General features: G+C 40.8%; 1 protein-coding gene across 4 annotated transcripts in view; it reads left to right on the top strand.

Annotated features, from left to right (window-relative positions):
- The first annotated feature begins 572 nt into the window (after nucleotides 1-572).
- The window catches only part of LOC106789631 (protein grainyhead), a 70,098-nt gene continuing 57,210 nt past the window's right edge, over nucleotides 573-13,460 (top strand). For 3 of the 4 annotated variants that reach the window (XM_014754017.1, XM_014754035.1, XM_014754043.1), the window contains exons 1-3: nucleotides 573-669; nucleotides 2,854-3,224; nucleotides 7,612-8,408. In XM_014754017.1, the coding sequence (XP_014609503.1) occupies nucleotides 3,162-3,224; nucleotides 7,612-8,408 (860 nt within the window). In that variant the 5' untranslated portion in view covers nucleotides 573-669; nucleotides 2,854-3,161. Of the gene's footprint in view, nucleotides 670-2,484; nucleotides 2,548-2,853; nucleotides 3,225-7,611; nucleotides 8,409-13,460 lie in introns of those variants that run through there. The other variant, XM_014754026.1, reaches the window with a different exon arrangement.

Genomic DNA, 13,460 nt, shown 5'->3' on the forward strand with positions numbered 1-13,460 from the left:
GGGTCTAGTGAATTATACGTGAAATTTTCTTATTTCTATAAGAAATATTACTACAATAGCTTCTACGGCAAGAAGTATAACATAAAAAAGGGTGTAAATAAAATCTAAAAGATTTGAATATTTTCTTTAGAGACCTTTTTACCTGTGTTGCACAAAAAAAATTCCAACCCCGACGGAATGCCCGATCTCCAAAAGAAGAAGAAGGGCTTTCGTTAGCAAGCACGATCTTTCTTTCCATCGTATTAACGAATTTACGAAAGACAAAACAACGCCAATGGACACTATCATCCGCTGAGATGTGATCCGAATACCGCAGAAACTCTTGGTAGTTTGTAGTTGATCCCCCCCGACCCTTCCCACCCGCCCATTAATCGCCCAACCCCCTACCTTTCCCGCCTCTCCGTCCCCGGCCCCTCACCCCACCACCCACACGACTTATCACCTCCTACCTCGCCCTCGTTTTCTTTTTCTAGGTTTTTCTCTAACCCGCCCCCCCTCCCCCCGCCCTATATATGTTTATTCCCTTTGGTCCTTTCATTTCCCAATAATCTCGTCGAATTATCTTTCTACACTGTTGAAACGATAATCCTTCGTAATCGTAATCTCACCGATGCCGCAACGTTTAACGCTCGGTCCGATTTTGGTCTTCTTCAAATGCAACTTGAACGAGTGAGTATATTCGATAAAACGTTTCCTTTATCTTCTCTTTATTCTCTGCTTCACACTTAATCATCATTCTTCTCTTTCTTTATTTCATTTTCCATTCTCTTATTCCGGAAGCTTTATTTGATAATTTATCGAATAAGCTTGTCTCTGGTGCGCAAACGCAGACGATCTTTTTAGGGGTCTCTTCGTGTCGGTTAGGAGTTACCTATCTGATGATGCGCAGGTAAAGCATAGTTCACCTGCCGCCAGTAGACAGGTAGATGTTTCAAGAAGGTTGTGCCCGAAAAGAATCATAACGTTAAAATCCTTTTCATGTCAGATTAATCTGGCATAGGTTGCGTTAGGCGTGAAGAAATTCAATACCCAATGGATGGACTATCTTTTATCCTACCGGGCAAGAAGTAAGTGTCACGAAAACAAGATTTCGCGGCGAGCATATCAACGGCCCTTTCCGAGACACGTTTTATTTTCTTACTCGGAGGGAAGAGGAAGAAATACGCAAATAAAGAATTTGACTCGGTCCGAGAACGATTCGGTGTGGATACAAGAAATAAGAAGAGGAAAAAAAAAACCAAACTCGTCTCATTTTCTCTTTCCATTCGATTTCGGCGAGCAACGACGACGAACCCTTGGAGTTGGAACGGGGAAAAAAAAGGAGAAGTTGTTTGGGAAGCTTCTCGAAGGATCCACGGTGTCTCTCCGTTTCCTCTCTTCTTTCTCTCGTCTTTTCCATCTTCCTACGCGAACAAGAAGTGCTAATCGGTTAACCCGTCGTCCGTCCGTTCGTACGGACAACGAACCGCAATCGAACGAGTCATTCGTACTGCCTAAACTTCTCACTAATTCTCACTTTCGAAGCACTGAACAAGACACCTATACGCATATACGATGTACATCTGTATATGCGTAAATATATATATACGCGTATATGTATTCAGCTAAGTAGATATAACTGTCACGAAGGAAAATCTAACGTATGCGAAGAGAGTGGTTTCATCGAATTCACGACTTTATCGACATACTCGCGAAATTTTGTCAGCAATTCTCGTGCAATCCTACGTACGTTCGCGTGTCATGTATCCGTATATACTGTCAACTGTACTCTTTTACCCAGAGGAAGAAGTATCATCCTCTTTGTACTATCTCGTCCGCGTCCTCTGTCTCCGGAGGTAGCGTCCACTGACGCGAGGCGAGGGCGTACAGGTACTTGAAATACAAACGGACCAACGGAGGTGGGTCCAATCTGATCCAGAGTTCTCTTTGAGAATCAGGTTAGACCGGCCGAACCTGCTCCTCTGGCTTCTCGTCTCTGGTCCGTGGTTGTATACCGGCCCCATGTAGCTACTCCTTCTCCCCGGTTACCCCAATCTCCTTCTTCCGCATAGTAGGTAGGCTTCTACCTACCTACCTACCTACCTACCTACCTTCCTTCCTACCTACCTACCTACTTTCCGCTACCCTCTCTCTCTCTCTCTCTCTCTCTCTCTCTCTCTCTTTCTCTCTCGCGCTTGCGTGAGTGCATCTCGTCGTCTTTTGTAAGGAATTCGCGTAAAGTACACTGACGAAGAAAGAAGAGATGAAAGAACAAATGAGAGAGATAGAAAGCATCCTCGTTACATCTATTATTACACCTGTATTCTATTCGTCGGAGCAGCGGCCGCAAGCTGAATTCCAGTTTTGCGCGCTCGCCCTCCTCCAACCTCGAGCAAGCAACGGGAGCACGTGGAAGTGTTGTAGATGGAGGTGGACGAGCCGGAGAAGAGCGAACTGACTGGTTTTACCAACTTCCACCTGGTCGGGAGACGTCGAAGACGTAGAATTCGTGGTGTCTGACTGGTTTGGTCAGCATCCAAGGATTCTTGTCTGGCATTCACGTGATAGGTGAATAATGTCGAACCCGCTCCTCTGGATTCTTACTTCCTATCAGCTGTTACCACTCGAACGCGTACCATCCTTTTACTTTCTTCTACCCTTTTCTCTCCTCTCCGTTCTTTCTTTGCATCATCCGTCTTTGGTCACGGTGATAGACCATTTACCGCAATGTGTTTATCATTTGAAAATATTTATTTTCAACAAATGTAAATACGGGGTACACCGTTGTCTATTCGGTTAATCAGATTTCGGCGGTCATCGAGGAAGGATCTACGTGTAATCAAAGTTTATATAGATTGATTATCTTTTTTTCAGATTCCTCATCTACTTCTTTTCCTTTCTACCACTAACGACGTGCCATATACACATAGGAACCTGTGATACGCTATCTTATGCCAAGAAGTACTCCTACCCGTAGACGTATGTAGATATCTAGTCGAAGATTAGCCGGAATCGCGACTAGAGGAAGACGGACAAGGAGAAAGTAAAAAGAAAAAGGAAAAGGAAGAAAATAGAAGATCGTGACGCTTTCGATAACGAACGAGCTGAAGAAGATCGGATCGGAGAACACATAGGACGTCACGATACGACGAGGAAGAAGAATCAGAGGAGAGTGCGGGAGAATGTCCACGTGCACCGACGAAGGTGACACCGCACCCCTGCACATGCAGGAGGCTCTGTCTCCGGTTAGTTTCCCTTTATCCTTTGACAACATTTTTATCCATATTTTATTTTACATTCATTCGACAATTGCAAAATTCTAAATTTTGGAAAATTTCACGACTCTTGTTTCGTTACGGTTTAAACGAAATTGAGTATATATCACTTTGAAAGAAATTTTGCGTGGAATCTAGTCAATTACTTTATCGTATTATAAATGTATACTTTTTCGAATGCAATTATCTGAGATTTTGATCCCGATGCGACAGTTATTTATTACTATAAGATAAATCTATGAAAATCTCAATAAAGTTTTTTTCGCGTAAAAATTTTCCCTTTGTAAAATGACACGCATTAATCATATACACGTAATCCGATGCAAATGTGTGACTTTAAATTTAAAGTTAAGAGAGTTGTATTATTTTTAAGGATAAATTAATTGTATTCGAAAATTTTCATTGTAGATTCGTGATACGGAGAATCACACACATCGATTTCTTATATAATTACCGTAACATTATAAACATGTTTTATCTATTGAATATTAAAATATGTCAAAGAACAAGGTGATCTCGTTAAAAGACAGTTTAGGGTATATCATCGTTCAATTCTTTAGGATTCCCGTTGGATTCGTTGCAGGTAATCATTCTTCAGAGTCGTTTGTTCGTTGGTTAGTTCTTTCTTTCCATTCTTCCTCCGTTTGTTCGTTCGTCCGTCCGTCCAAGGGTCATCCCTTGACCTCCCCTCCATTTTCTCTTTCCGAGCCCGTACCACCCGTAGAGCAAAATAACGAGTATAGCCGACCGCAAGATTATTGCCAGTTGTGTTGTTCCGCTCGGAACAGAACTTCTGTAACGACCCTGAGATGCCAGAATGGTAGGAGTAATGTACGAGTCTGCTACGACGACCAAAAGATTCTTCCCTCAACGAGTATCCGTCTGTTTTCTTCATTTGTATGTTTAATCGGAACCCTTCCACCTCACTCCTCTTTCCCCCCCCCGCAACCCCAGCCACGCTACTCGAATCTTCCATATCTTTATAGGCTATATCGTGTTCCCGTTTTCTACGTTTATAAATATTACACGCGACACGTACTACCGTTTATTTTGACGAACATTTTACGATTGTGCAAAGATAAAAGAAAACAAAAAAAAATATCAATTTACGGAGGTCGCGTACAATGAACGACGACGACGGCGCTTTCGCTCATTTTCATACTCGTCTTACATTTTTATAGCCTAAGATGGAAAGAAAAAATGAGAGAAGAAAAATCAACGATAGAAGAACGAATATATTATATAAATTCGTCTCTCGTTGAGTGATTTATCGAGGATCGTTGAACGATCATCGACCGTTGCAAACGTTTAAGATCGAATCGTGTTAAGGACAAATATTTTTCTTTTAGTTGCGCGAGAAATTGTAAGGATTACGCGCGCACTGTGTTGTTGTTGTTGTTGCTGCTGTTATGCTCGTTGGAAAAATCGTGCTAGATGATGATCGCGGTCTCGCTTACGTGATCGGCTTTGCAAATGCTTTTTATACAAAAATAAAAATATAAAAGTACAAATAAAAATGAGGGAAAAAGAAAAATATAAAAAAAAAAAAGGCTTAGAAGCGTTCATTAACGAGCCTTCGAACGCGCATGAGATCCTCTCGCGATTAGAACATCTCGCGCGATTATTTCTAAACGTGCGTGGCGTACGAACCGTATTATGAATCAGTGGCTTTCAAACGTCTATTAGTAGACTAACATATATCTCTTGGGAGTTGGTTCAATCTTTAACAATAAGTTTAAGGGATACAACGCGAGGTTTTTCAACTTTACTCGAAAAATCATTACTATTATTTTTTTAGAATTTTACGATACGAATATATAACCAAAAAGCATTGTAATATTCACACTTTGTACGATATATAAACAACAGAAAATGCGGTACTCGTAGAAATATACAACAAAAAAATCTTCACAAAGTGTTAATACGCGTCGTGGAAATTCATAATAACGATTAAAAAGAAGGATGAGAAAAAAAAGAAGAAAAAGAACGCGATAGTTAATTAAATAGATAAATATTAGTTTTGAAAATATCCCGTCAACAATATTACCTTTCTACTTGTGTCATTAATTTCCATTGATTTTTCTTCTCGAGTATAGTAGAAAGGATCGTTTAAAGAGGATGAACGTGATAGATGTTATGAAAACCACTGTCATTAATGCATCTCGTTTTACATTATTAACTTCTATTACTGGTGGAATCTTAGGCCATATACCGAAGAAGGATCGTTAGAGTAGAAAATCACATCGTCGTATTGTGCGCATCATCTCGTGTCTCGAACATTTACCAGTTAGACTTTTTTAGAATATAGTAAGAAAGTAAGTAAGGAGGGATAAGGTTGAGGGTACGAAGGATAAGAAGAGTAAGGATAAAAGGGGAAGGAAAAGGGTGAGGGAGAGAACGTAATGACTATTTGGCGTTGGGAACGGAACGGATTAACAAGAAAGAAATAGCGGAGAGTCGTCTCGAGACGGAGAGTGGAGAACATCCGGTGAACATCCGGGGAACATCCCTTCCGTAGAAGCTTCACAAGGAGTGAAAGAAACGTTTCTTAACGATTCCACGTATCTCTTTTCTTCTCTTCTCTTCTTAGGGAGGATGGACACGCGTTGTTTCATGCACCAACTGTGCGTAAATACGCTTACACGTACCACCTTGTTGTACATCTACGTATGTTCTCGATCGGTAAGGATCGCACGTACGGAAGAAATAAAATGATAGAAAGAGAAGGAAAAATATGCCCGAAGCGAGGAACGAGGAGAGGTATCTTTCATGATATTGCCAAGTTCTCCATCTCTTTTTCGAGAGTTCTCTCACGAAGCACTCCGCTTGGCAGGCCAATTAACTATTATTGTGAAAAACTTGTTATGTCTTAACAAAAACTTTTCTTTCTCTCTCTCTCTTTGTTTCTCTTTAATTTATTTTATTTATAACTATGATTGACTTTTTCGAATCGAAAAAGATCATATAACTTCCTTCCTTCCTTCCTTCCTTCCTTTCTTACGCGTTATTAATAATCATTTTGCAGTGATTTATTTTATCGATCACTTGACTCTCTCTCTCTCTCTCTCTCTCTCAACCCTTTGTACGATACGACTTCGAAAATTCAAAGGGTTTAAAAATGTTAAACGAGATCAGAGTCCTGTGGCGAGAATCCCATTCGATGTAGGTGAACGAAACGGAAGCGCAGCAGGTACCACGAAACAACGTTTCGTATCGAAGAAGTAACGAGAGGTTGCTCTTCTGAGCAAACGCATAAAACATGTCATAAAAACTCGTACGCGAATACGATCGGCAGAACGGTTCTTACGACGGTGTAAAATCTTTCTCTCTCTCTCTCTCTCTCTCTCTCTTTGTAGGTCCAAGGGAAAAAGAAAGAAAGAGAAGGATAAAAAGGAATCGTGATAAATTTCAAAGTCAAGGTAATACGCGATTATGGGATTTAGAAAACGAAATTCTAATTAAAAGCGGACGGAGAGATCTTTTATGTTCGTTAAAATTTTAATCTGCCGTTCGAAACTCGACATCTACTTTCGTAGAAAGTAAAAGTGAGAGCAAGGGAGAGAGAAAGAGAGAGAGAGAGAGAGAGACAAGGCATCTGCTTCGGAATAGATGATTCATAATAACGTTAATAACTTTAATGGATGTGGTGGGAGTTGCATTAATACGTAAGATATTTAATACTACGTTATTCGTATTACTCTTCCTCGACTGAAAGATACTAACAAAGTTGATAGACGAGAGAGAGATTGTTGGACATTTTTTGAAATTTTTATTTTATTCTTTTTTATTGCAAAAAGAAGATAAAATCTAAGTACTGAGACGAGCGGTGAACGGCTAACACAACTCTTTCTTTGATGGGTTATCATGTCCGCGTAATCGTTTGATCTTTCGTGCGTATTAGAGGAACCGAGAGTACAACTATTAATTATTATTAGTGAAAGATAAGTTACGAGTCGAAAGGTAATGAGTCGAGTTTCGGACTCATCGTGTTCAACATTATTAATATAATTTCTATCAGCTCGTTGGTAGGGGTATACATACACGAGTACGCGTCATTAGCATTCGCGAAATGTTAAAAGGATAGTTAGAGGAGAGTGAAACACCTACGCGCGTACAGTTATCCTTCGTGGTAGCTTCGAACGTATAAATTGTATTTACGCCGCGTTTCGTAATGCAACGATTAATAAATTTTCATTTTCCTATAATTAGCTTAGGTTTTTATCTCCGTATCGAATTACTCTCGAATGTATTTACTTAATCGTGTAGATATATATAATAAAAAGATATTTATAATTGTAAGAAAATATCTAATCTTTGAGAAGTTACGACTAACGCGTATGTACGTATGTGTGTGCAGGTGCAGGAGGGACCCGTGTCGCCGGCATCCTCTTCCTTAAGCAATCAAAATCAAAACGAGAACGATCAGCAAGTTTTACTTGCGACGATGCAACCGGTGAACGTATTAGACTTGCACGAACCACCGGCAGTGCATCCACTACATCCGAAGTATCATCATCATCATCATCATCGTCATCACCATCATCATCATCATCATCATCATCAGCAACAGCAGCAACAACAGCAGCAGCAGCAACACATAAGCGGAGATCCGGAGGACGTGCAGCAACGTGGAACAAGCGGAACGGACGATCCGGACGGTAGAGTGACACCGGGAACAGAAACGTCTGGTGGAAATCCAACGTTGGCCGTCGGGGAACACAAAATGATCGATTTGATCTACAACGATGGACAGAAGACGGTGATGTACACCCACGACAAAGAAATCATATACGAGAACGAAGCTGATCGAGTTCAAGTAGTCGAGTATCCACCACCCCCACCCTCGCCACCTTCACCCTCGCCACCCTCGGTCGTCAGTAGAACCGGACTTTTACCACCGGGTTGCGTTGCACCAAGAACGAGTGGTGCAACCGCAGCGGCGCTTCACCTCCATCACTATCCACAATTGCAGCTCCAACACGAGGACGATTTACCGAGTGTTCGGCACACGGTCACTGCCACCGCGCCAAATTGTGGAACCGCTACCACCACGACGACCGTTCTCGTCCTTTCCGAGCTGGTTGCAGCCGATCCAGCAGCCGGTGCTGCCGCCGCGCAACAACTCACGCTCACGGCAGCTTCTCTAAGGGGAGGGTGAGTTTTGACATTACTTTCTACATCAGCATCTCTTAACAATAATGACAGTTTTATTTAGATATGAATGGAACGCTATTATGAACATGAACGTTTTGAAGAAGTCAGGACTGTGCTCATGATCGTTTAGTGAATACATAGAGTTCTTGAGATGGAACGATTTCTCTACAGCGAGGCAAAGTTATTTGCATTGCATGCTATATATCTTTGTAGTTAGTTTCCTAGTAGTATGAAAGTTAAATGAATAGAACAAGAATAAATCGTACAAAGGGGAAGAGTGGTGTAGTTAGAAAGAAGTAGCAAAAGGAGTAAGTTAGTTGACGGTAGCAAAGTTCGACGGCATGCATGTTGCCATACGATATAATAAAAGATCTCAGGGACAGCCCGAAAGATAGGCGTAGAACGTTACGTTGCATCGAACGGAGTGCTGCCGGGCACTGTTATCGGCCGCGTGTATCGGTTTGTCGACCAATTAAAAATGATCGTGCACACCTACTCGCGTGCGCTCGTGGTCCATCGAGTGATCCAACGAGTGCTGGTGCCGCGTCGGCAGTCTGTGCGGATAAGTCACGTTGCTACGCAGAATTTATTATTACTGCGCTCGTCTATACTGCACTCATGCGTGCCTGCGTGCATGCGTGCGTCCATGCATGCATGCATGCATGCATACTCTCTTAGGTACATGTGTAAGACCGCTAATGCGCGCACGTACATACATACATTCGTACTTACATATGAGAGACTGACTTTTTCGCGTATTGCCTTTCTTCATGGTTGTACACACCTATCTATAGGAGAATCGAGGAGAATATAACCGAGCCAATAACCATTAACCACGCACGCACTCCTGCTCGTTTCTCCTTCTCTCTTTCTCTTTGTTTGTCTGAAAGCTCGCTCGTTCGCGCCACCTTGCTCTTTTGCAATAAATAAAAATGAGTAGCAATTAATCGGCGGCGAGATATGCGCGCGAACGTTCGAGGAGACCTTGGGGGCCTCGAAAACAACCAAGCTCTCGAGAGCTCATTCTTTTCATATCTTTTTCACTCTCTCTTTCTCTCTCTCTCTCTCTCTCTCTTTCTTTCTATCTTCCTCTCTCTTACGATTCTTGTCCAGATCCTATATATGAATCAGATGTTTGCGTAGACGTATGTCGTTGTTCCGCACCCATCGAAACTTTTACCAAGTGGGATTCCTCTTTTATTTTTATGTTTTCTGGCATGATCTTTGGGTGGAATAAACCTACTCGAGGTTCATTCGAGCGGATCGGTCCATCTTAAATCGAAAGGGATATCTTACGCGCAAACGTCGACTCGAGGAACTTGTTTCGTTGCTTAAGCATGTGGAATAAGTAGCTTAACTATGAATTCACTTTTTTTTCTCCTTTCGGGATGAAATAAAGGTATGGAAAAGGAATCAACGAAGAGAACACCGATCGAGGTCAATTTTAATAATCCCATACGTCCATCGCGGAACCTTTCACAGGAGTATACTAACTTAAACGTAATAGTTTCTCTATCATTTCAGTTCATCCAGAAAATATACTATTTTTGATCGTATATCATCTCGAATATATATGTACACCCCTCCCAAACCCATTTGCCTGATATCCCCGTTCACCGATCGATTCTCTAACCAATTCAATCGATTTGTCTCGCCACAAATCACTTTCCCCATCGACATTACATTGTCAGATCGCGTTCGCGCGTCTCTCTAACAACAGACTCGAGACCTTATTTTTCGAAACTCACGTAGAGTGCCGGTAAGCGTAATGGTAATCGTAATGGTAATCGTTTAATGACGTAGCTTCGAATAGCTCGAAGGGTCGCCAGCACGTAATCTATGTTAATGCCACGAGGAAGGTGGGTGAGCTCTTTCTCTCACTTTCCTTCTCTTTCTTTTTACGTGGGCATAATGATAATGTTTTTCTCCACAACGCGTTCTTTGTATCACGGAACTATCGTTGCTAACTACGTTAGAATTCTTTTTTTCAAACGGATTAACCGCGTTTCTCTCAAAACGCGATATAAATAATTATTTTGAATTATACCAGACAGAGAGAGAGAGAGAGAGAGAGAGAGAATATCTCTGATTATCTTTTATACGTAAATAAATAATCTGTTGAAAGTTCTTTGCTCGGATTTTTTGTCGCTGTTACCAATATCAGCAATACACTTTTCGTAATTTCATTCAAAATCATTTTATTTTAGTGTAACACGTATACGTTTTATATCTTATTGTTAGATATTTTAAATTATATATATGTAGAAGAGAGATTTTTGGCATTACAAGAGGCACCATTTCGTATGCCCGCCAAATTGCAATAATGATGGTGCACCGAGGTAAAAACCGTTTCGTTCGTGGAAAGCAGAATGTAAGCCAGGGTTACCATCTCTTTCTTTCGCTCGATTCCTTTCTTTCTTTGGCTCGGTTGATTCCTTAACGTTGTCGTATCCGTATACTCGCTTCTTGTTCGGCTCGAAGATGCCTTTGATCCTTTGGCGTTTTCACTGGTTCGTGCTGCCTACCCGCTATCGTTTTAACTTATGTAGTATGTGTATACACGCATGTATTTTCGAAGTAAGTATTATACCTTGGCTCGAGTTCTTCCTTGTTTCCTTTTACTCTTTGACAGCAACTCGTGCATCGAATGAAAGTACACATATACATATACATATATATATATAAAGAAATAAAAAGATAATCGATCTTTTAATTTTTTCTTTTCCAACAAACCCCACTCCTACCCCAAACCCTACTTTTCTTGTACCGATATTTATCTCTTTATATATTTCTTTCTTTACTTATTTATGTATTTATTTATTTATTTCTACGAGAGAGAAGAAAGTCTCGTGTTATTTCTATCTTAGAAAAGGATATCGTGCGAGGACAAGGAAGATTAATTCGTACTACTCGACGACTAATACGCTAATCGTATCGATTTACTGACTATCGATCGGACACGTTATACGAGCAAATTATTACGTAGGCTGGTACTCTCGCCACGAGACCTCGGAAATGGTATTAACGAGAGGGATTAAACTATCGATAGCGTTCGTTCTCTTTCTTTCTTTCTTTCTTTCTTTCTTTCTTTCTTTCTCTTTCGAATGGCACGTTTTACACGTTGACGTAGACGTCGACGGCAACGGCAACGGCAACTGCAACTGCAACGGCAACGGCAACGGCAACGGTGGTGGTGGTGCGGAGCGTCGATCGAAAGGTCAACCGCATAAGGATATTAGAAAAGTGTCATTTTTCTTTAATTGACACTTTATTACTCGCCTGCGGATTATTATTTTGCGGGAGGCTGCAATCTGAAACATAGAAATCCTTCTCAAGTCGCCATTTCGTAATTTGCATCGAACCTTTTTCTTTTTCTTTTTCATTTTTTTTTTCTTTTTATTTTTCTCCATATCTGTTAATACTTTTTTTTTTTTTTTCATTATCATTATTACGTTTTCCTTTTTTTTCTTCTACTTTTTGTTCTCTCTCTCTCTCTCTCTCTTTCCTTCTATTTCTTCGATGCACGATTGACGAATAAGAGAGAGAGAGAGAGAGAGAAGTATATAATGAATAATAAATAGGAATCGCGCAAAACGCCGATAGAAAATATGACAAACGCGACGAGGACGTTAGCCAAAGATAAAGATGGCAATAAAACTAACGTTTTACGTTCCAAGTTATATATCGTAATCGGTCAGAAATGGAAATTGCGATCGTGGATAAAAATTATGAAAATAAGAGAAAAGGAAGAAAAAAGAAAATATTTTTATTTTGTATACTTCGCGTAAGTTTAATTATCGTTACTTATTTACCAAGCAAACGCGTTGCCACGTAAAATCATCGTTAACGTAGCCCGTTATAAGAGAAATAGAAAATCATTAGTAAATAATATCTACGACTAATAGATAGTACGGACGAGAGAGAAATATATTTTTCGTAAATCCGTTACGACACAACGAAGGTGTTATCGGTACGAATTCATCATACGATATAGTCAACCGGTATAATTATCATATATTGATAATAATTATTCGAGCAACGTTTAACGGTGAAAGCGCGTGCGATCATAAATATAACTCCAATCGAGACTTTTCTGAAATGACAAGGAGAGGAAAAAAAGGAATAGGAAAAAATGAAAAGGAAAAGAAAAAATACCACACGCATACAGGTATGCAGAAAGAAAAATGTAATCTCTCAAACGTTATCCGTCTAACTCGCTTTGCGAATGAAATAAAATATTGGTACTTTATATATATCGTCTATCTCTATCTATTTATCTATATAATATCTATCCATCTCTATCTATCTATCTATTTATCTATCTATCTATTTTCTATTCTCCACTCTTCAGGAACTAACGAATGAAAGTGTAGACCTCGTATGGCGCATGCGCATGCGTACGCGTACGCGTAAACGAATGCGTAGGTGAGGAAGTAAGATATAAGGTGGACGAGAGAGGAGGATATTACACACGTGTGAGTGGTATACCTACCACATGCAAGATGAGCGTGCACGTAGTAGATTACGATACAACTACGACAACGCAACGACAGTAACGACGACGACGACGACGACGACGACAACAACGACGACGACGACGACGACGACGACGAAGACGTACAGAAAGAACGGAAGAAGGAAAGAATGATGAGGTAGGTGGTAGGAGAAGGTAGGAAAGAGAAGAAGAGAGGAGGTGGGCGCAAAAGTTCTCCGAGGAGTAGGAGATGAGGATGTAGAGAGCAAGATGGCCGCCACGGTCCAGTCTTCTACGGGGAAAATCGTCGGACCTCCGCGTCGTCCGTCTCTCCTTTTAATTCCCACCGCTCTCCCCTCTCCACCCAACGCTCCCCCCTACCATCCTTCTCACTCTCTATCTCTCTCTCTCTCTCGCTTACTCACCATCTTCTCGCCATCTTCGTCTCTTCTTCTTCTTCTTCTTCTTCTTCTTCTTCTTCTTAACTTCATAAGCGTGTACGTCGTGTGTTTGTGTTTGTGTTTATGCGTGCGTGTATTTCCCTTTCTTTCTTTCTATCTTTCTTTCTTTCTTTCTTT

This window comes from Polistes canadensis, unplaced genomic scaffold, assembly GCF_001313835.1.
Source record: "Polistes canadensis isolate GaletaPanama2010 unplaced genomic scaffold, ASM131383v1 scaffold_6, whole genome shotgun sequence".
NCBI classification, from domain to species: domain Eukaryota; kingdom Metazoa; phylum Arthropoda; class Insecta; order Hymenoptera; family Vespidae; genus Polistes; species Polistes canadensis.